The sequence below is a fragment of the Crocodylus siamensis genome, chromosome 3 (genome assembly GCF_052110815.1).
Source record: "Crocodylus siamensis isolate JL-2025a chromosome 3, ASM5211081v1, whole genome shotgun sequence".
Lineage (NCBI taxonomy): Eukaryota > Metazoa > Chordata > Crocodylia > Crocodylidae > Crocodylus > Crocodylus siamensis.
In genome coordinates, this window is record NC_143397.1 from 11,183,841 (window position 1) to 11,207,959 (window position 24,119).

The 24,119-nt window shown below is 42.9% G+C and overlaps 1 protein-coding gene across 2 annotated transcripts in view; it reads right to left on the reverse strand.

Annotated features, from left to right (window-relative positions):
• The window catches only part of EPG5 (ectopic P-granules 5 autophagy tethering factor), a 68,777-nt gene that overhangs the window by 39,107 nt on the left and 5,551 nt on the right, over positions 1–24,119 (reverse strand). For both annotated transcript variants that reach the window (XM_090037730.1, XM_090037731.1), the window contains exons 3-18: positions 22,091–22,334; positions 20,922–21,058; positions 20,153–20,260; positions 19,444–19,517; positions 18,117–18,219; positions 17,408–17,522; positions 16,622–16,772; positions 13,137–13,292; positions 12,618–12,775; positions 8,778–8,932; positions 7,235–7,375; positions 6,723–6,887; positions 5,222–5,341; positions 3,336–3,595; positions 2,869–3,009; positions 727–871 (exon numbers count right to left, since the gene is read on the reverse strand). In XM_090037730.1, coding sequence (XP_089893856.1) covers positions 727–871; positions 2,869–3,009; positions 3,336–3,595; positions 5,222–5,341; positions 6,723–6,887; positions 7,235–7,375; positions 8,778–8,932; positions 12,618–12,775; positions 13,137–13,292; positions 16,622–16,772; positions 17,408–17,522; positions 18,117–18,219; positions 19,444–19,517; positions 20,153–20,260; positions 20,922–21,058; positions 22,091–22,334 — 2,373 coding nt within the window. The remainder of the gene's footprint in view (positions 1–726; positions 872–2,868; positions 3,010–3,335; positions 3,596–5,221; positions 5,342–6,722; positions 6,888–7,234; positions 7,376–8,777; positions 8,933–12,617; positions 12,776–13,136; positions 13,293–16,621; positions 16,773–17,407; positions 17,523–18,116; positions 18,220–19,443; positions 19,518–20,152; positions 20,261–20,921; positions 21,059–22,090; positions 22,335–24,119) is intronic.

The following is a 24,119-nucleotide window of genomic DNA, read 5'->3' on the forward strand; positions in this document are numbered from 1 at the left end:
AAGGTCTAATCAATCATCATGTTTTGGGACAGAAGGCAATTCTCTCCCCAGAAAACTCAAGGGTCCTTCGCCTTCCTCTGCAATAAGCAGCATGGTTTATTCTCTAAAAACGTGTGCGTGCCATCTGATCACACCCATGCCATTGTAGAGCGCTCAAATTAGAAGCACCTTTGTCTCTTCTGTCCTTTACCTGTAGCATGTAGCTTATTTTCCTGACAACTGAAATGCTTTTGTAAAACTAAAGTCTTCAGATACAGTATTTTCGTGCAATTTGGTAGCCTGCAGTATGCTCAAGATTAGACTAGATGAGCCCTACCGGTCTGGATGCCTATGTTATATATTATAACATAACTGTTATATTAATACACACACACTCATGTATATGAGTATGTATATACATATATACACACACACACACACATATACACATATATACGAGCATGTGTGTATTAATATAACAATTATATATTTACCTACCTCACACACTTACTTTAATATATATACACATACACACACATATAATAACATAAATGTTATGTTAATATTATATGCATTAGCATTGCAATAGTTTGTTTATATTTTAAAATATGATATACACTCTATATAATATATACTTTAATAAGACCTAGGCAGAGGAGATGGGTTACAGCATTAGCATACTACACTGTGAAATCACCACACTGATGCATTTTAGGTATACTGTCCATTCATGCTTCATCTTCTGACCTGGATCATGCTGTTGAGAAGCTTAATATTTTCTCCATAGCTCCCTCCTGTCAAGTGCTGGGCCACCTTGTGTGTAACCTGCTGAGTCATTCCTTGGGGAACTCCACTATCCACATGAAGGAAGAGTTGGATGCAAGACAAAAACCTGGGGGTCATAATAATCACAAATAAAATACACTCCGTTTTAAGATTTTGTGGTGTAGCAGGCAAATAGAGTCTGGCTTTTTTTTTTTTCCCAAGGGGTGCGGGGAGTGGTGCCAGTCTCCAGAGCCTGATCCTGGTATGCAGGGGTCTAGCTACCCTGTAGACCAGCCACACCCCACTCATGTCCCCACAAGGCCAAAAGGTTGAGGACCACTCTCTTAGCCTTTTACAAAGTCCTAGCTGCTGAAATACAGAACATCTAAGGTAAAAGGTGCCAGTCACCAAGCAGAATTTGTAAGACGTAGACATTGTGACCAGGAGTGTCCACTTCTAAACACCTCCAGCTCTTTTCATAAATGACAGCAAGGAGCAGATGGGAAGTAGGTTTCTAAGGTCTCCTCTGGTAGACCTACTCCCAACTTCATGGGACCCAACTTATTATCCTCCGGCATCGGAAAGATCACATCTGAACAGTCTGAGACAGGTCGAGAGGAAACATTCTCTCTAAAATGTACAAATTCATATCAAAGCACTTTTTTTCCCAAATATTTTTTACTTTCCGATTCCAGATTAACACTGAACTACTTGGTAAAAACAACATGTTTTCAAAAGAATGGCAAAAGGAAGGATGAATGATCCAGGGAAAGAAAGAAGGATCTCCAGAAAAGGCATGAAGATGGGTATGGTAAACAGCTAGCAAAATAATGTGACCAGAGAGAGTCACAGTAACTGTGTACATGGCTCTTTAGTGAGATCTTAAAACCTAAGGTCCTCTCTGCTCAGTATGGACATGCCCTACTGTTCCTCAACCAAGTTCCTCACTGCCCGCTGATGTACCATATGCCAGTGGACTGCCACGCTCTATGTCATTTTCTTTACACAGAGTTTCTACCACTTTGTGGGGAGCTGTGCAAGCCTCAGAATATTTGCAATTTGCAGATTTGCCAAGGGACACGAGAGAAAAGTCAAAACCAAAAATGTAAGCCATCATTCCTGGGAAAAGAATTAAGGCAGAAGACGTGCATCTTGTTACAGAAGCCTGATATCACTTCTCAGATGGTCTGGGAGATGTGAATGCATAATCAGAAGCTTGGAAAAAAGATGAAGAGCCCTCTGACTACATTTATTTTACTATACACAGTAACTGGCAGAAAGGCCTATGGGGACACTGATGATACGAGTTGCCTATAATTCAGGTTCTTTGCTAAGCTATCTTGCCAGAAGAATGTGCTCTTTGAGGTATCTGCTGATCTGGAGGGAAAGGGGAAAGAAAAGGTGGAAGGAAGAAGTGGGGGGGGGGATGGGGGGAGGGCCTGCTCTGTAGGACCCTGGCTACCAATTCAGCCTCAAAAGCATTTGAAACCACAAAGGATTTTCAGTATGATGGCTATGAAAGCCTGGCAGGAGACTGATGTCAGACAACCTGTATAGTGCATCTCAATGATGTAGCAATAGGCCAGGGGTTCTATGTGCTTGATGCTGCATCCATTCACTATACAGTATTTTTTTAAGATGGTACATGAACCATTCAGTTTGGAGAACCATTGCAACAGGTCCTGGTCGGATGCTACACTAGTAAGCTACAGCAGCAGACACTGTGGATACTGGAATGGGAGATTATAACATGCTCAACAGTAACAGCATTAACAGTTTGCCAGTGACAATGTCGCCTGCTTATATAGCTTGCTCACCCACAGGCATGACAGGCAGGCTGTCTGGAGACTGAAGAGCTGTACAAAGAGCAACAGCAATATCCTCAACAGAGAGAGGCATGGTGATGATAGCAGTGGGTGGTTTTGGCCACTGCACTGTAATTGTGGTCAAAAGATTTCTTAGCAAACATCCGTTGTTTTTCCAATCAAATGTCAGCAAATGCCACGTTCTACTCCTTCTACTCAGATCACATTCAGCAAATGGCTGAGCATTCGATGACCCTGACAGTTAACATGAATTATCCCTCTTGCAGCACTACATGCATTACAGTATTATCATACTTACTGATCATTCTTCAGAAGGTAATACTGGCAAGGGTAGAACAAAGGCAAGGTTTTATCCAGCACATGGACCACTGTTCTCAGATATCTGGACTGCACCAGTATGCCCAGCAGAGGGATGCCTTCAGTGCAGAACTTCTCAATGCTGTCAAGGAGAAAAAACAAAACCGCCAGGAAGTGTCAGTTTTTGTGAACTGTTCAATGCAATCAACCATGTTCAAACCTCTTCCCCCCCAAAGATGTTTAGTGCTAGTGAAATGCCCTGTCCCGACAGCCGGAGACAGTAAGTCCTCTAAGCTATTAGTATTTGCTGCAGACACACACAGCTTATTTAATGCCTGATAGAAGGCAAGAAAAGGTGGGTGACAAACTCTTTTGAGATGCTGTCCTCTCATCTTACAGAGTCCAGGGACACAGAATCAGTTCTAAAAGAACCAATTCATACTATTACTAGTCAAAAAGTATGCTTACGTATGACCTGTTGTAGTCATTGCCAGTGCAAGGTAACAACCAATAGGGATGCCTCCTTTAACAGCCTTCAGTAGTGGGTGAAGTGAGACAGACTCTGTCATATCAAGCACCATGCTGGAAGCAGGAATAGCAGGCCAGCCTTCCTGCACACCACAGTCATTTCTGTGCAGCTTTAACCTCAGAATCAAGCCCCATGCCCACTGATTAAAGGAGGTCTCTGGTGTCTCTCCATATCGGACAATGCTGGCCAAGTACGAGACCTAAAACAAAGGGACAGCAACATGATTGAAGAAATAGCCAAATGATCAGGGTGTGCACTCAGGTATTAGGACAGCTTGTTCAATTAATTCCCTGCATGACCTTGGGCAAGACACTGGGTCCGTTCCTCATCCAACAAATAAAACATACCTCACAGGGCACTGGGACAGAACACTGAATGTGACGACAAAAATCAGTACTATCGTTTTGATACCAATACCCTGGCGATTTTTTAAAAAAAATGTCTTGATGCCCATCTTGCTGGGATTATTTGACCCCCAGCAGTCCTTCCCACCCAAGTGCAATGGGGCTGGACCCAATAATCTGTAAGGTCCCTTCCAGCCCCTAACATCTATGAATAGGGCAATGTTACAAGTGCAGCTGGTAGTACCACCTTTTAAATTTCTCCAAAACATCCCATATATTAGGTCCTATTTTCAGTTGCTTTTAAAAATCTGGCCAAACTTTGAAGCAGTTGAGCTAGGTTTCTTTATGGCAGGTGACTGCCACAGGCCTTGCATGCATGCAAATAGCTAGGTAATCACCTAGCCAGGGTCGTTTGACCCCAGCATTCTTTCCTGCCCACAGCAGGGGGTTGGACGTGATGATCTGCTCAGGTCCCTTCTGACCTGACCAACCAGGAAACTATGAAAATTTCTTCCCAAACATTCAATTCCTTTCACAAATTTTGTTCCTGAAAAAAAATGGACCTACTTTGGAGAAGAATCAGGAATGTAGCTAAAACAAGTGTTTGTGGGATCTCTGCCTCATTTGGTACAAATATTAGAAAGTGTATAAAGAAAACAAGCCATCAGGCTGCAGAAAAGAGGCCCCATGGGTAAGGTGGGCCGAATGTCTTCCTCTTCTTCCAACCCCACTGTCTGCAATACCTGGATTCCATCTCCGCCCTTTAAAAAAGTGTTGCTATGTGACTGGAGTCCAGCGTGATTTGCATCTGTGCTGCGCACTCCCAGCCATAACTAAGGTCAATAGGAGCTACAATCTGAACTCAAATCACTAGACAGTGCTAAGATAGGGATATCTCTCTGACCTGAAACCTCTCTGTGCCTCAGATAGGAGAGAGCATCTTGCCAGCTCACGAAGTTGATTAATCAATTTAATAAATGTGTGTGAAGAGCTCAGACACAGCAATGATGAGAACCGTGGAAAAGTCCATGGGGAAAATCATTCTATCTTCAGAATGACACGAATATTGGGCAGTGAATAAGAACTTGAGCCTCAGACTGAACAGTGAGAGGACACCAAAATATTAAACAGTCACTTGTTGATTGTTCGCTATCCAATTCTGTGCATCCGCTAATCCACAGGCCTTTAGAAAACCTAATTAGACTGAATCATAATATATTATGTACAAAGGAACCAGATTAAGGTTGCATGGAAAATCTTGATTCTGCCATTCCTAATTATTGTCTGACATTTTAACATAAACAACCTTCTCTCATTGTTGTATTACTGTATTAAATATACTTTATGTTTCATAACATGGCCATAATTACAGCACGGAGGTTGTTTAATGAAAGATTTTCAGGATGGGACTCTTGAAGGTTCATCTAGCACTCTCAGCAGGAACAGAAAAAACAGTCACTGCAATCAGAAAAGAGAAGTACCTGTTTTATGCTTTCAGAAAGCAATCCACCATATGGCTTCTGAGGGAGGTACTTCTGATATGCTTCCAGGACCATTAATGCAACTTCAGCATGGACAGCAGAATCCAAATGAAGAGTATCCTGTTGAGGTAAAGTTTGATTAGTTTTTTTAATTAAAAAAAGGCTTTTGAATTTGCACCCTAATTCTATTTGCATTGTAACCAAATAACCAGTGATGCTGCACAATAGAAATAAACATCAAATCTGAATAGAAAAAAAAAAGTAATGAAAAAAAATTGCATTTAAATGAGCCAAAGGCCTGGTCAGCAGGAGAAGCTTTTGGCCACTCACTGAAGGACAATGCTCCAGGGACACGGCTCTGGGGCTGGAAACCCTATCCTGGGTCAGTGATCTCCCTATAGTCATCATGTGATATTAATTCACTTCTAAATTTGCCAGCTCTAATCCTCAATGAATACAACTGTTTCAAAATTAAAATGTTTGTAAAATAGATCAAACCACAATTCCAATGAATAATTTCTAGTTTCCCCAGAACAAGTAAAGGACTCCAGCCATATCATAATATAACAAAGGCCTCCCTTAAATTGGCTCCATTTCCAGGCTCGCCACCTAGAATTCACCAGCTTCTCCATCTTCCCCCTAGAAAAGTAAGCTATGCACTGTGCACCTAAGCATGTGGGTGCAGGCAAACGCAGGGCAGAAGTTGTCATAGCTGACTGGCCAAAAGGGACCACTGTGATCACCACTGTGACTCCATCTAATAAACACAGGCCATAAGACTGCCCAGAATAAATCTTTGTTTGGACTAAAGCATCGCTTTTCTGAAAGGTATCCAATCTCAATTCATAAACTGCCAATGATGGAGGCAAATCCATCGTAACCTCTAGTGAGTTGTTGGAAAACTAGGACTGGCAAGACAAGACAATTGACTAGTTAAATACTGTCAGTTGACCGGTTAATTAACAGCACTTTTTTAGCTAGTCAAAAATCTTAGAAATTTTACAGAAAAAAACCCTACCTTTTTTGTGGTTTTGACAGAAATATAATTTTTTGACACATTTCTTAATAGAAAACTAGTGAGGGGTTTTCTGTGTATTACTCTGACCTATTGGCAATTAAAAAAAAATGTGACTGATATTTGACCAGTCAACTAACTGAACTTGATTTGGCCAGCCAAATACCAACTCTGTGGCAAATGCCCTGTACCCTGCCTCCTCCTGTTTAGGAGTGAGCTCCCTACTCAGCACTTGAGCTCATCTCAACTATGGCAGTACATGGGAGAAGAGAAGTCTTCCCTCAGATTGGATGATCAAATGATGATGGGAAGCCTGTAGTCTCATGCCTTTAAATGCATACAGACCAACCCAAGACAGTGCCAAGGAATCAGACATCTTGTGCAACTACAGTCCACTCTTGCTGAAATTGAGGATTAATTGAAGTACTGAGCATCACTTTTTCTCTGGTTTGACTGCATGACAGGCCTTTCGTTTTTAATACATACATGCTCACCAAATCCCCAGTTCAGCCCTTCCAGGATAATACAGGCTAGTTTATTCTCCACAGCAGTCAGGTTATAATTTAATAGCCAGTCGCGAATCAATGCTACTTCCGACGAAGAAGGCTTCCACAAATACAATGGCAGCTCTTTAAACAAGTATAAGGAAACCTTTGGGAGAAAAACAAACGCACGTATACTTTGACTCAAATGTTACAGAGACTTCCATTTACTGATGAGAAAGCTCTCAGCGTTATGCAAGACACAACAGTAAAAATAAGGCTAAGAAGGACAGACCATTCCCCAACACCAATCCCAACATCCCTCATTCCCCCCCAGTATATTTACTAAGCACACTTGCTACCAGTCACAGCACTGTTGTTATCTACTTCCACCACTTCGTAAAGCCCTCCAAACCAAATTCTGATACATATACACCGATAGAAAACAAGAACACAGCATTCAATTTCATTTAAGGTCTAAGAACTGGCTGCTTTAAATGAAAGATCAGCTCTTACCATCCCAACTTTCTCAATGGTCTCTCTCACTCGATCCAAAAGTACAGAAATAATCTGAGTATGGACACCTGCAATTGCTCCCAAGAGTTCGCGGCCAACTTTTGAAAATGCTTCTCTTGTATAAACGCTGACATACGATACCTGAGGAAGTGAGAAGTAAAAGGTCTGCTGGAGAATACAAAAAGGAACACTCTTTTTCTTCTGATTCCAGATACTCATGTCCATAAACTGCAAACCCTAAGAGAGTTAACTGATTATTCTGTCACACTGTGAAAAGATGATGGACCGCTGTGCCAAAGCCACATGGAACCTCCCAAGGCTCAGACAACTAAAAGGGAGTGGACATGCATAGCAAAAACAACGCTGGAGAGTGACGGCTAGAAAATGGTATTTAGAGGTTTGCTTTTGGGAACTAGCTTATAGGTAAAGTTGATATGCATTAGAATATGGTCCAGGGCAACAGCAAGGGTTAACTGATTTCTAAAAAGCCCGTCTGTGACAAAGTTTCCTCAAGGCCCTCTGTATCTGCTACAGATGAGCAGAGAGCAGATACTGAGGCTGGGAAATCGAAGACGTGTTCCACACTATTCCATAACACGAAATAAAGTGGTACCCAGTCAGTGCCCAACCGCAGGGCCCTTGAGATTTCCAGTTTTGGGGAACAGACCAAATTAGGATGACACCAGTAAAGCCCAAATTAGGATCTGTGCATGTGACGGGTTTGTGAAACCGGAATACACTGACATAACAAAATGTGAACAGTATGACGACCACAGAACGACCAATAAGCGATGGCCAGAAATGAAGAGTCATCAGAAGGGGAGAGGAATAAAAAGGAGGGATTTCAGAGCAACGAAGGCTCCCTGAGAGGGGAACCTGAGGGCCTCATGGACAAAGGGCATACCACCAGCCTGTCTCACCCACCCCACTGGGGGAGATGGGCCTTGGCCTCTGACCTTCAGACTGCTGACATCTGACATTTGAGAGAAAGCCTCTGGGTGAAGTTTGTGTACCTTGACTCTGGTGACAGCTCTAGGACTGGTAGATATAGAATTGTTTGCATTATTCCTATCTGTTATCACTGTGCATCAATAATATTTTCCTACTACTGAATGAAGAGGACATGGTCAGTCTGAGGGTTTGGGTCTGCCCAGAACAAGGCATCTGGGTCATAAATCCAGTGCCAACACAGCGCTGGAGTGCCATGCTTGCTCTGTCCTGATGCACTACAAGCCAATTACAAGGAAGGGCTGGCAGGTTAAGGACTGAGAAAAGGGAAGAACTGCTTTCCTACATTCTGACTTAATTCATTCCAACTTGACCTAGAGTAGTACTGTTCATTTGCAGCAAAATATCCAAGATGTTTTAATTCAGTCCTACAGCATTCAACAAGTAAGCCAGATAATGAGAACAGCTTACTGAAAGTATATACTATAAAATCATAAACCACCCGATGAGGCAACATTGTCCCTAAACTTTCCATTGGAATTAACAATGGGAATCTACTCAATACCTTGTGGAACCAACCCCTAACACTGCTCACCTCATATATCTCCAGAACAATGACTCTGACAAAGTCCTCATCCAGATCAGCCCGTTTTGTTTGTGCCATCTGAGCAAATGTAGTGAACAGATAAATGTCTTCTGAGCAGTTTACTGATATAAGAGACTTCTGAAAACTCTCAAGATGTTCTGGATCTACAGATCACATGGAGGGAACACAGTTCAATATAAATAGAATATTTAATCACTTCAATTAACAATATGTTTTAGGTTGCATAATTGAAAGAACTTTCCAACTGCAAGAGTAGTTAAGCACTGGAACAGATTACCATCTGTGGAAATTTTAAAACGCAGGTTAGACAACCATTTGACTGCAACAGTTTGACAGGGCTTACTTGAACAAGCCAGTGGGCTAGATTAGCCTCCTGAGTTCCTTCCCAGCTGTTCTTCAATTTTTAGTTTCCCTACACAGTCCAATACTACGCAAAGCAGTATAGCAACATAGGAAGTGTAATCATGGAACAGATGGTCCTCTCCCCAAAAATGGACAGTACCAACTATTTTGGAACGTGGAATGACCTGCCCACAACAAAGGGTTGTTCCTAACTCCAGCAAACAGTGGCTGCTAAATACTCTGCAGCATAAGGCTTCAGATCCTTCCTAGATTTGTCCTTATATTTACATTCTGAATATTGATAATACATTTATTTTTAAAGATCTTATCATGCTCTTGGCCTCAATATTGCAGCAGCAAGTTCCATGGGTTGACTCCAATCAATATGGAGGGGAAAAAAATATCTTCTCTCAGTCTTAAATGCTTATCTATTGGTCCAAGAAAGAGAAACGCTGAGGATGGCCAAGCAAAGCTGCCAGGTTTTGACCAAGTTCTGCTAATTCCATGTACTGTGATCTTAACCAGAAATCTGGCTAACGAAGTCATAGATTCATAGATGCTAGGGTCAGGAGTGACCTCAACAGATTCACAGACATTCGGGCTGGAAAGGAGCTCGAAGGATTATTGAGTCCAGCCCCCTCCCCCGGGGGCAGAAAGTCAGTAGGGATCACAGGATCCCAGCAAGATAAACATCCACATGTCTTGAAGGCGTTCAAAGTGGGTGCTTGAACCACCTCCGGTGGCAGTCTATTCCAAACCTCGGGGGCTTGGACAGTAAAGAAGTTCTTAGTTTCATAGTTGGTAGAGTTGGAAAGGACCTGAGCAGATCATCAAGTCCAACCCCTTGCTATGGCAGGAAAGAGTACTGGGGTCAAATGACCCCGGCTAGGTGCTCATCCAGCCTCCTTTTAGAGACCCCCAGGGCAGGAGCTAGCACCACTTCTCTTGGAAGTTGGTTCCAGATCCTAGCCACCCTGACTGTGAAGCAGCGCCTCCTGAGGTCTAGCCTGACTCTGTCCTCTGCCAGCTTGTGACTGTTATTTCTTGTCACTCCTGGTAGTGCTCAGGGGAACAGGGACTTCCCCAATGCCTGCTGATCCCCCCTGACTAGTTTGTAAACAGCCACTAGATCCCCGCTCAGCCTTCTCTTGTGGAAGCTGAACAGGTTCAGGTCTCGTAGCCTCTCCTCGTAGGGACTGCCCTTCTGACCCCTGATCCTCTGGACCCTCTCCATATTGTCCACATCACTTCTGAAGCACAGCACCCAGAACTGAACACAGTACTCCAGCTGCGGCCTGACCAGTGCCACATAGAGGGGGAGTATCACCTCCTTGGACCTGTTTGAGAGGCATCTGTGGATGCATGACAAGGTATGGTTGGCCTTCCTCTGTCCCCACACTGTCAGCCCATGTTCATTTTGGCATCTATAATGACTCCAAGATCCTTTTCTGCCTCTGCACTCGGACCCCCTGCCTAGGCAGGAAAGAGTGCTGGGTTCAGATGACACCAGCCAGATGCCTATCCAGCATCCTTTTCAAGACCCCCAAGGTAAGGGAGAGCACCACCTCCCTTGGAAGCCCAATCCAGATTTTGGCCACCCTTACCGTCCTTCTGCACTGACTGCAAACTTGGAGCAAACCTAGTCCCAAGACCAAGTTGTGTCCAAAGATCATGCTACCAAGCAGGGAGGCTTCGTTTCATCCACCCAGACTCAACATAACAAAAATGATTAAGCCTTGCACCAAACTGAAGAGAACACCATTCTCTTGACTTGGCCTTTTCATTGTTTTTGTTGATCTTGAGCCCAGTCTTTATGGCAATTTCTGCAAGCACTGGCATTCTCTTTTTTACTACAGTATAACCTCATAAATCTGGATACCAACAATCCGGGATTATCAAAAATCCAGGACTTCCCCCAGCCGCTCCGGGACTAGCCGTCACTCCCCCTCACACCCATCATCCTACATGCAGAGAGGGAAGCTTGTCAAGCAGTGGCTGTGATCTTAGAGTCCACACTATTACTTCCATACCTGCTCCTCAGATGGCAAAAAATTTGCCAGCAGCCAAGATGCTACTACTTCCATGCAGTGCAAACTGGAAAGGAAAGCTGACACGGATTTTGGTAATCTACTCATTCTCCTTCTGCAACTAGCCCTGAGAGCAAACACTTTGATGCAAAAGGATAACAGCCCCTTTTTCATTAGTTTCTCTTTCTGACAGATGCTGAAGCACCTTGCAAACTGAAAGGCTTCAGGCAAGAATGCTGGCTTCTTTCATTTCCTCCCATAAATCAACTCCTCTGTTGATAAAACACTATTAGTGCTCCCACAAAGATCTAGGCAGAACAAATGTCAAGGAGACTCAAAGAAATGGCAAGAAAAGCAGGGAAAAAAGAAAAAAAGTGAATGGTGGAATCAGACTGGAAGGACAGCATCTATAAACAGCCAGAATGAGGCACTAAAATGTTAATGAAAAAAATACTAAGGCCAAGAACTAAGTGAGTTAAAAAAAAAAAAATACCGGACATTTATGCAGATAATAAGAACAGGCAAAATAAGAATAGGTACTGCTCACAGAAATTCTGGTAGGGATACACGATGGCATTCTTTAAGACTAAGATCAGGGGGAGGACATATTATCTTGTATCTGCCTACTGCTCTAACACCTTCCTCCAAAGCAGCCAGTGCTGGCTAATGTTGCAAATAGATAGCTGAATTAGACGGACAGTTTGGATGCAAGACGGCAATCACTATTAAAATGAAGACTTTGTTTGAGAAGCTGTGCACTCAACCTACCTCTCATGAAGTTTCCTTGCACATTCTAATACTTATGACCATGTTTTCTCCCTCTGCCATAAACGAGGCAGAGAATAATTATTTTCATACGATTTCTAAATGAACAAGTGGAATAATGATACTGCTCTAAGTAAGCCCAGATGAAGAGAAGAGTCCTGTGTTTGGCTCCAAGGATGTAAAGGCAAGCAATCAAATTAGATAAATAAGATCAATTGGCATCAGTGAACAATTTAATCATAAGAACATTTTGCCATAGAGAAGATGGGAGGATGGCAAATCTCCATCCTACCATAAACTCACCCACAGCCCTGGGGGCTAGAAACATGAATCCCACTTTTTAGTTCACTATTCTTCACAGGCTTGCACAATACTGAACCTCTTTTCTTTTGTTTTTTAAATGATCACATGATTAGCATTTTCCTACTTCAGCATGCCACACTTAGTGGCAGCATTATACGTCCATCGGGTTTGAATGAGACATTGTGATAACCGTTGTCAAGCAAACTGCATGGAGAGAGAACATGGCCACTTTCTTTCATATATTTTAACATGCAGCATTCACATGGACATACACAGAGACTCTCTTTCTTGCTCTTTGGAAGACATGCACATGGACACTGGAAGGTGGGATACAATTAAGAAAGGATGCAGAACAGAACCAAGTGTACTCCCAGGGTTTCACAATTCATACCTTTGAGTTTCTCTTTGCAGTCAGCAAGCTGTACAGTAGCACAGAGCTGTTCTAGGTGCTCACTTTTTGCACAATGCATGATGAAGAACAGTTTCCAAAGCATATTGCTTGATAATGTTCCATAAGGCATCTCAGACATGAACAGCCAGACTCCCAACCTGATGGATTTGAAGCCAAGTTGAAATAACTTGTGTAGTGATAAAACCCCAATGCCTGAAAAGACGTTATAGGCCCAGATCATTTCTTCTAGCTTAAGTGCCAACATCTCAATTGGGAGAGAAGGTGCTGCCATCCTGTCTCCATTAACACAAAAATAGTAAACACTACCAATATATTCAATCACAACTGCAGATCAAAGGTGTCCACTGGGATTCTCCAGTCTGGAGGATCCAAACAGTTTATTAGGCCTCACCTCCCATCACAACTTCATACCTCTTTCCCTTCCCCACGGACCTCCAACCCCTTTTCTAAAGGAGTTTTGGTGTCAATTCTCAACTTGCTACACTTTGGAGTTCCTACCTTTTTGCCTTCAGTACATGTAGAACAGCCCTAAGAAATAGCTCATCAAATTCCAGTTGCAGCTTCTCCACTGTGTATGGATGCATTATTGATCCATATTGCTTATTGCAGCTGATGTATTGGGCCCAATGGTCACTCACATAACAAAGTGTCATCCTGTACAATAAGGGTTGAGAGAAAAGAATTAAATAAAGTCCATGTACTGTAATGCCGCTGCAATGCAGAAATAGTGACTTAATAATGACAAGAGGGACAAATACAACCTCCTGTCCTCTGTTTTCTGAGTCTTGAATAAAAATATCTTACACTACTAACAGTTCAAGCCTTTCCTTCTTCAGAGAGTCTTAAAGCTCAAATTCCTTGGTGTTGCAGGTAAGACGTCATTTTACTAGACAAAACCGGTTAACACACAAAGGCTTGTGTCAAATATGAATTACCCCCTTCATGAGGAATTGTAAGTGAGGAAAAGTCCCTGTGGGCACGTGCGCGCATTTCTTCCAACTATGCTTTTGAGCACTGCCATTAAGCGGGACCCACCTGCTTGTTCCTGTTCTGTACACACTAAAGGCTGAAAAATACATGAGACGTAGCTACTGTTATAGCAGCACAGTAATAAATACAGAAATTGCAATAAGACTGAAAACACCACTGAGAGAGCAACAACTGTAGCCACCTTTTTTTTTTTTTTTTTTAAATGGGTTGCCACACACCTAGAGCTAGTAAGCCATTCTCCCTTAGCATGGTCAGAGGCAGAGTAGAAATGACTCCTAACTTTAATAACACAGCATCATCAAACTGCTTAACAAAATATAAAGAGAAAGCAAGATCCAGCATTTGTCCCAAGATTACTATCTCAATCCAATGCTAAACCACACAATCCAACTACAGTGCATAGAGTGAACTAGAAGAATTGTAAAACTAAGATACAGAGAGCATTTGGCTTTCGGTTATGTTCACTGACTGCAATAATGTACAGTCTTTCACGTGGTTCAGTGAATTAGATCTACAAGAGCTCTACACTGCAGTAGAAAATATGAAGACTAAAGGCATTATTAACAGACACGATCAAAATAAATTCTACCATAATAATGGAATCTGCCAATTAAAATGGACACAGTCTGATTTCAATGGCTATGAAAAGCTGCTGGGTTCTGATGGAGACCTGCCTGGCTCCCGTCAGCTCGCTTGTATAGCTTCTCTATAGCCTTGCTTTCCAGGTCCTGTGCGTCCCCACCACCTTAAAAATCAGAGGGTTCATAGATTTCATAGACATTAGGGCTGGAAGGGACTTTGGAAGATCGAGTCCAGCCCCACCCCTCAAAGGGCAGGAAGTCAGCTGGGGTCATAGGATCCCAGCAAGATAAGCATCCAATTTACTCTCGAAGGTGTTCCATGCAGGCGCTTGAACCACCTCCGATGGCAGGCTGTTCCAGACCTTGGGGGCTCGGACAGGAAAGAAATTCTTCCTTATATCCAGCCTGAAACGGTCTCGCAGTAGTTTATGACCGTTCGACCTCGTCATCCCTTGGGGCGCTCTGGTGAACAAACGTTCCCCCAGATACTGGTGGTTACCCCTCATAAACTTATAGGTGGCCATCAGATCACCCGAGCCTGCGCTTTTCCAGCCCCACAGCTCTCAGCCTGTCGTCATAAGGTCTGTTTTCCTGACCTCTGATCATGCACGTGGCTCTTATCTACACTCTGTCAAGCTTCTCCACATCCTTTTTGAATTGTGGAGCCCAAAACTGGACGCAGTACTCCAGCTGCAGCCTCACCAAGGCCAAGTACAAGGGGAGAATGACGTCCCAGGATTTGCTTGAGAAGCATCTATGGATGCAAGCCAGTGTTTTGGTCGCTTTACTAGCCGCAGCATCACACTGAAGGCTCATGTTCATCTTATGGTTAATAATAACCCCCAAGTCTCTTTCTTTCGTAGTGCTAGCCAGCGTACCACTGCCGAGCCTATTAGGATGCTGCAAGTTTTTCCTCCCAAGGTGGAGAACCTTGCATTTTTCATTGTTAAACACCATCAAGTTCTCATCTGCCCATTTGCTGAGCCTGTCCAGGTCAGCCTGGATCATTCACCTGTCTTCTGGCATGGATGCTTTGCCCCAAAGTTTGGTGTCATCGGTGAACTTGGCCAGTCCATTGCTGACTCCAATGTCCACATCATTAATGAAGATGTTTTAACAATATGGGTCCAAGGACAGAGCCTTGGGGGGACCCCACTGGTCCCAAAACACCACGATGATTGACTTCCGTCAATTAGTACCCTCTGGTTCCAACCATGGAGCCAATATCCCAGCCAGTGGATCATGGTGGACCCAAGGCCACAATAGGCCAGTTTTGCCAAGAGGTGATCATGGAATACCAGATCAAAGGGGTTTTTGAAGTCAAGATCTATGACATCAATCTCTTCTCCCTTGTCCAGGTGATAGGTCACCTGGTCGTAAAAGGAAATGAGATTGGTCAAGCAAGACCTACCCACAACAAACCCGTGCTGGCTGTCCCTTAGGATGTTGGCGTCGGCCAGTCCATTAAGGATGGCCTCTTTAATAAACTTTTCTAAGATCTTCCCCGGGATAGAAGTCAGGTTGTTGGGCCTATATAGTTTGCCGGATCCACTTTCCTCCCTTTCTTGAAGACAGGCGCCACATTGGCTGCCTTCCAGTCTTCGGGCACTACACCAGAGCGCCAGGAGTTCTCAAATGTTCCAGACTCTCATGCCAGCTGGTTCCTTGAGCTGGCAAACTTCAAAGCAACAGGCTACCTAGGTAGATTTACTGCTCTGACCAGCATTGATCTTCAGCCCCAAAAGGAAAGGCACAAATGAGAACATGACTAAAAACTGCATTTTATATGGTGGTTTCCAGCCTCTCTTGGTGCCCTTTGGAGAGACAAACACACATGCTCCTGGGTGTACTGTGCATCAGTAGAACTGACAGACAACAGCCTGTTCTCCGTCCACATCCTGCTTGCTTTCCTTTTACATTCTGCTCTCACTTGGTGGTCTCCAAGATAACAAAACAATACATACTTCACAGGGTATAGGAGCAACACTGGTGGCTCAGAAGGGGTGTATTTTTTTTAGGAAACCCTGTGTTCCATAATGCTGTGGAACCCACCCCAGCCAAGGAGGGAAGGCAGGCACCTCTCAACTAAATACCTGCTGTTTAACTACTAGTAAAAAAGGATTAAGTCTGTATTACTCAGCTTTCCCCTTGTCTCTACTTCACCACCCCATGTTGTGAGCTGGCTGCTCCATAGGGTTTCAATTACTGAACAGGAGGGCTTCAGTAACTGAACTTACCACTGAAAAAAGGTGCATTGCAATCACCTGTGTAACAACTACATTCTCTCACACAACTGAGCACACCTGCAACGTATGGCACATCTAAAAAAGTTATTCCCTTCCCTCTTATAACCAAAGATAAGAAAGAGTCTCTGAAGACTGACAACAGAGGAAAGCAAGCAGTTCCTCTTACTTGATCAGATGACCAATTCTTTTTACAAACTGCCGGTAGCGTGCTCTGTTAAATGTTTCCAGCCCCACAGCTAGAAGCTCCACTAAGGACTCTGCAAAGGCAAAGATCTTCATCATCTCCTGGGGAGTTGTTTTTTCAGGAAAATAATCACCTAAAAAACAACCAACATGCCAAGCCATAAGCTTCAAAGAAATCTGTAAGTAACCTAAAAATCTTAATAAGCAACAGAAGCAACACAGGAAGGATCTGTTTTCTGCCATCTATTTAAATTTAGTTCATGAATACTAGCATATCGCAGATGGATTCACTGTAAATTCTAAGCATGCACATATAAATAACCTGTATACTGTATATGAGAGCTCCTGCAAGCACTCCGAGTGTCTGGACAAAGATAGACAAGAATAACAGAGCAAACAAAAACCTATGAAAATGCAAGAGCAAGATGATATGTCACAGTCCAAGGAAAAAAAAGAGACTAGATCTGAAAAGTGTAACCAATAATAGAAATAAAAATCACTGAACAGATTACAGTGGAGGAAATCTAGTCCTCCGCAGTAAAATGGAGGATGTCTCTTAGACCCACAACCTGTTTGGTAGTTAAAATCATTCTGTATTCACAATAAAGTCCACTTCAGTCATGTCTATTTAAATAAGGATTTTTTGAAACAAGAACTGTTTTCAACTCTGCACACAGTGCCTAGCACAAGTGTGGGACCATTTTTAGTTTACCGTTAAGCACTACCACAATAAACACAATTAATAGTAACTCTTTAGCAACTGATTCACCTTTAGAGTTAAACCCAAGAAAATGCTGAAACAATTCATGAAATGGGAACTGTGACAAAAGGACAATCAAGTCATCTTCCAAAAGCAGAATCCAACTTGCTTCAGGATCTTCATCCTATAGGGAAAGAAATTGAGAAAACTGAATTAGCTTTCCCCAGGAGAAAAAGATATAGTAAACAGACCTAACTATTGTACAGCCTAATGCCAATCTTCTTTTGATGGAAGTCAAGGAAAGGTCATACAAAAATACTTTGGTCATCTTCCATCACCTCATACATCCATGCTTCTATTCCCCTTTCCTGTGCACTCATATATAACATAAACTATCAAGAATGAAGAAAGGTCTGAAATGACCATCAAGGTACAAAAAGAAACCAGGCTGGCCTGCAATGCATAACAACCAAAAAGAAACAAGTATTCAGATCTATTTCCCTACTATTAAAGAAAAGAAGCAGTGTTCACAACTATTCTTAGAACAGTTATTTCAGCTAGAATGCCTCAAGCAACTGAAATCACTGATGCATATTCACTACTGGAGATTCAATAATATATATTTTACAAAGGGGATAGAGGTGAAAATGTTGGTTAAAATGAAAGTCTGTAACAGAAGATCATTCAGTTTTCTACCCTCCTTGCCCCATTGCTTCACTCAATCTGTAAAATATGGATAAGCCAAAGCATTAGGAGGGTTTGTTTCCTTTTAAAGTACCTCTTCTCCTCCTTCGTCTACTAAAGTCCAGTTACCAGATTCTTTTCCTGATGAGGAAGTTCTTTCATATGGCTTCATATGGCACATATAGTCTGCTCGATTTCTGGGGAATAAAAATTCATTACACGTGAAAGTCGGTCTTTGATAAATTAGAACATTTTATTTTAAGGTCGCAGGCTAATCATTCTTTTTCTTTTAAAACCTTTAAAAAACAAATACAGGACCAAGAAACTAACAAGCATGGCCAACACTTCTAGTGCGGAAGCAGAGTTATTGGGTGATAAACATTCACTCCCAAGCTGGTTACAAAATTTACGGTACACCGAAACGTGCAAGTTGCTATTGTCCCTGTATTACGAAACAGCTTATTTTCCAGAATCTGGACACACATCAAAACGTGTTCACCAATTTCCAGATTTTCAGACCCTGACATGGCTTCCTAGGCATCTCAGTAGGACTACTGCACAAGTCATTATGTACTGAAGTCAAATCTCTGATAGACCTTCAACTAAACAGGAGCATCATATAAGTTCAGACAGATGATCTACACTCAACTGAGACAACTTCAAAAATATCTATCACCTGTATGAGAACAGAACATTTTAAAATATCTTTTATCAGACCAACTGTATAGGTGAGAGACATCTGATAGTTTTTCAGGACAAAGCACCCTTTCTCAGTTTGTGCCAGAAAGCTTATCTAACCTGTCTCCCCAACTATACAGCAGTCGGTTCAATAAAAAAAAAAAAAAAAGAAAATCTTAAAAAAATCCCCTTGCCATTCAGGAATTTCCTGGATCATTACAGTTACAATACCACATATCACTTGTACTTCCTCCTTAATACACTTAGAAAAATTCCTACAAAACTGATTCAGTTCAGTTAGCTGCATCCAAAGACCCAATGGCTTTAACTCCCATAATGCAGTACACACACAAATATGCTCCATTAAAACCCTGTAATCTTTGTTCTTCTTTGCTGTTTGTTACCGTAGCAGAACACTTTAGCTCAACATTAATAGGAAAAGCAAGGTATGCATCAGGCATATGCCATAAATCGCTCTACATATTTGGCACCTAAAAAGATGCAAAACAAAAGATGCACTAAAGGTCCAAAAGGTGCAATACCATGCTTATTAACTTTCTTAAATTGGAAAGAGATCATAATAAGGGGTAAGTTAATAAAAGGTTTGGGACTTAACCATTTATACGCCCATTTTTACATTTATTTTGTGGGTCACCCGCTCCACACAGTTAGAAAACTGAATGTGTTTAGTATTTATCTGTGTTTTCAGAATAAGTTTCCAAATTCACCTCTTCCACACTTACTTGACAGGAGACATAAGCAAGGCAAGGGACTGCATAAAATGAAAGACGCCTGATGGTTTATCCAAGACTTTGATCTGAAATTGAACAGAGATTTCAATCAAAGCAAATCCAACTTTCGTTTCAGCTAAAAATTGGGTTTTCATATATATGGATCTTATCATTTTTAACTGTCTAACATGATTTGTGTCTCAGTACAACTGATCCAAGGTAGAAGTAGGTCAAATAAAAACAAGACAACTCCTGCCCTTAGCTGGAGATGTTGCTATGATGCAGGCTTGGGAGGACCGTCTCCAACAGAAGGATATGCTAAAGAAGTTGGGAGGGGGAAACACACCACTATCAAACCCTCAAAGAAAGATCTGATGCTTTTTGGGGCTGCCTTCACCTACTAGTACCCCTATGTGGATAGAAGGAAGGGGAAAAACTATGGTGATTGCCTCAGTGCCCCTCTGCTGGTGTTTCACATCCTCCCCATGTGGTACTTCAGTTATGAATAACAGTCTCTCCTTTCCTGGAGCAGCCAAGCGTATGGCTAGCTCAGAGGTCTGCACCCTATTTGAGGGCTGAATGTCTCAGGACCGGTAGGGTCTGAATGCCCCAAATCTGCAAGCTCTAATAGCTGGAGTTGCTAGAGGAGCCAAGTACAGTCCTTCCCTCTGGGTGCCAGCCCCCAGGACCTGCCCAAGCAAAGAGAATTAAACAATCACACCTGGATGAATGGAACTGCCCACTTGCTGACGCCTGCTGGGCATCGAAGGATATGGTTCAAAAGGAAAAGGTGGTCCCCTGGGCAGCCCACTCTCTGCAACACTGACACCTAAATAACAAAGGGAATTTTGTCAGAGGCATTTCAGCCACGGCTCCTTTACAACCTTGTTTTATAATCAGTTACCTTCTGACTCCGACACACCTCTGGTCCCTATACAGAATGCCAGATCACCAATACTTTGAAGAGGACAACACTGAAGGCCTACTTGCTAGATAGGCAAGGTTCTTTGGGTAGATGTGATATCTTTTATTAGACCAACTGTGTAGTTGGAAGAAAGTTCTTTCCAAGTTTTTGGGTGCAAATCACCCTTCTTCAGGCATAGGAAGTCTCTCTCTGCTGTTCACCATACAAAGAATTTTATACAAATGTACTTTCCACAAGAAGGAATAATAGTGAAAATGTCAGACTGACATGCCTTAAGACCTCTCCCTCCAACATAAGTAAAATCAACCAAGAGACTCCTCATGTTACCCTCTTCACACAACTGGACCACTTTCGGGTTCTCCAGGTTCAAGGTCTTTACAAGGCCTCTCAATCAGAAGCACCGATGAGGCAGTCAATTTGCAATACTGTTTTTAGGAATGTGGGCACTCTCTGCTTATTACTGGGAAAAAGTCACAAAACACATGCCAGTTACATTATCAGAGGTAGGTGGCAGGACTTAGTCAGCTTTAAGAAAACAGCTGCAACTCCATGCATGCTCCCTTACCAGCCTCTGCAGCCAAAGGAGAAGATCACTCTGGAACTGGGGATCATCGACAACTCTACGCATGAAACTGAAGAGGACACTGATGCATTCTTTCAAGTGACCCAAGTCTGCAGAAAGGTTTTCTGGGTGCTTTGGAACTGAAAACCAGAAACAGAATTAGACCTCCTACGCCACCTTTTAGAGCCATGCCATCTCGGTTGGGGGAAATAAATTGTTTGTTCCCTGTCCCTCTCTATGTTGTATACAAGGTATTCAGATCTACACAGCTCCTTTCTAAAATTATAGTTTAAAAATATAATTATTAAAATTATTAGAAAGCTACTTCTCAAAACAAGTGTCGTTTTCCCTTTCAGGAAAATAAAACTTCTGTACCTTCCCTCCCCCCCACCACTGAAGCATGTCATTTTCTCTTTATGGATATGGAGTTAATAAGAAGACATGAAGGAAAATGAATCTTCTTAGCTCAGAAAGATTGGACAAGAATAACTTGACACATTTCTTCAGAAGGTGGCAGATTTTCTAGACAAAAGAAAATGCTGTAGATCTTGAACTTCAATAAATCATTGGTTGTATCATGTGTTACATTGGGAAGTACAGTATAGATTAAAAGGGCAACTAGCGTGAGCATGGTAAGGAAGGTAAAGAACCTGGATAAAAGGAAGTCAAATGCAAATTATCCCCCACCACTTCAGTGCAGCTGGCACTGCCAGTCTTCAGGCTTCCCTTTCCTCATCCCTGAAGGTACGACTAGAAAACCCAGTTGCAGGACCCCATAGCAAGAAGACCTGGGAGACCTGGCACCAACGGTGCAGCAGCTGGGGGTGAGGAAAGACAGTGCAATGTGCAGGGGATGGGGTCTGGCACAGCCCCATCACATAGCATGGTGAGGGGATGCCCGTGTGGTACAGTTCAACACAGCATGCAGCTACAGCTTGCAGCCACTCAGACATTGGACAGTCCTGACCTAAACGGTCCTTTCCAGTCCTGTGGTCCTATACAAGTGAAACTAGTGGCACTGCATGCATGCACACGCATGCACACTCAGTTCTGACACGAAGGACGAATACTCTGAAATAGAGAGTCCAGCCACAGAACTCCAGAACGAAAACTCAGCTACAGTATTCTGCATTTAATGGACATCACAGGCTGATCCCCAGATACTGACACACCTTGCTCTTGCTTCTGAAGAGCCACAGATCTCAGCAGGGAGGAGCTGTTGAGCAATCTGTAGATATAAGACTCCACCTGCAAGCAGGACAACACTGAAGTGTACAAGTGCAGCGCAAGCGTCTGATGTATGTGCTCTGCTTTGGCTTCAAACAATCTCTTTAGTTCTCCCAAGACACTTTCATTCATTTCTACTGTCTGGTAGCGATGATAGCCTGACACTTTGCATTGATCTTCACACACACCCTGCAAAGAGAAAGAGGTTTACATACAAAGGATTTTTTTTTAGTGTTCTTATAAGAATCTGTGCTTACACACAGCTTTTTTGCTACAGATTTCAAACTTTTTTTTCAATAGTATACTCATTTCAGACAAGAAAAAAAGGAAGCTAAGATCCATTCTTGAAAGTCGATTCTGATTTTGGCTGTCCCACTTAATTTTCAGTGATGGCTGACACCAGAGTGGATGGGTGCCCTCTGCCTCTGGGAAATCAAGCCCTACAAACATGCCAGTACTCAAAAATTAGGATAAATTTGGGTCTGACTTGTTCAAAACCAAACAGTAAGTCAGTGGCAGAGGTAAGAACAGATAAGGATCAAATCCCTTTATTCACAGCTTCAATCCAGTACAGGGCACCTGCTTCTTAACAAACAACAAATTTCTATAAAGACCCAGAGCCTCTTTTAAAGCTACAAAATGCACCCAAATACTTACAGTGCTTTGCTACACTACAGCCCTGGCTATTCACATTAAGCTGCTACGGCATAGTTTAAAACTAGCTAAACAGCACTCCAACTTTTTTCAAACTGAAAAAATTGACTGGGGCCTTCCTCTATTACATCCCTAATTCTTTACTAAATTATTCTGCCCATGTCATTCTTTCATCCAGCTATGCAATAAGCCTCAAAGCATGCACCGAGCAAGGCTGATTTAGACCTGTTCACACTACCTGTGGTAATTTGCATTAGCTCATTAGAGCAGAAAATCATTAATTAATTGATATGAACAAGGTATAATTGTTCTGTACATATGCGATACATTTGGGACAGAGTGTATTTTCCTTGAATGAGCTTCTTGGTATCAAGGATGCGTGTGTTTCTTTCCCTCGCGTTTGCCTGTAGGCAGCCTTATTTGTACATAGCAGGATCCGAAAATAAGCTGTAAACCAACTGGTTCAGCTAACAGCATAACAAGTAATAAGGCTGTGAGGATATTAGGAGTGTAGATGAGGCATGCTGAACATAAATACAAATGCAGTGTCAGAGCAAACCCAGTATTTACATGTCTACTTACACCAACAGCGCCCAACCTTTTTGCCCCATGGGCTAGATGTGTAGTGTCCAGCCTGATTGTGGGATGGAACTGGCTGGCAGGCTAGATCTGGTGCACAGAGCAAGCATAGCAGGGCCCTGATCTGGCTGTGTAGAAGGAGAGGTAGGAGCATGGCCTGGCCCAGATCCAGCTGCCAGGGAAGGGGGACAGCGGGATGGGAATTTGGCAGAGGGGGAAGGATGGTAGTATTAAATTAACATGGTTTCCCTGCCACCAAATTTTGTAATCTGTGAAGACCCCTAACTTGCACAATATCCCTCTAAGGACCCTGTCACATGAGGCATTTATCACATGTTTCATTTCAATCGTAGTAAGTACCGTGTTGTAATAAAAGTTGGTGCATTCCGAGTAGTCGTGTAGCAATGCTTACTCTGATCTCAGCCTGCTCGGGACAGAACTGGAGAAAGCTGGGCCCAACCTCCCCACCACCGCACCACTGGGCCCAACCTCCCCACCACCGCACCACTGCCCCTAGAATGGGGTATGGTAGCTCACAACATATCTGCCCGTGAAGACATACAACCCCTACACCCAGGGCCTGTGCCCTCACAGCCACATGCCCAGCCTGCTGGGCAACTTGGGTCTCTGCTGCTTGCAGAGGGAGTCACAGAGAGAGGGTGCCGTGCCTGCCACTGGATCTGCAGGGCAAGCCAGGTCTCTGCCACTAGCAGTCTAGACCTACCTCTGGTGCAATGGGTT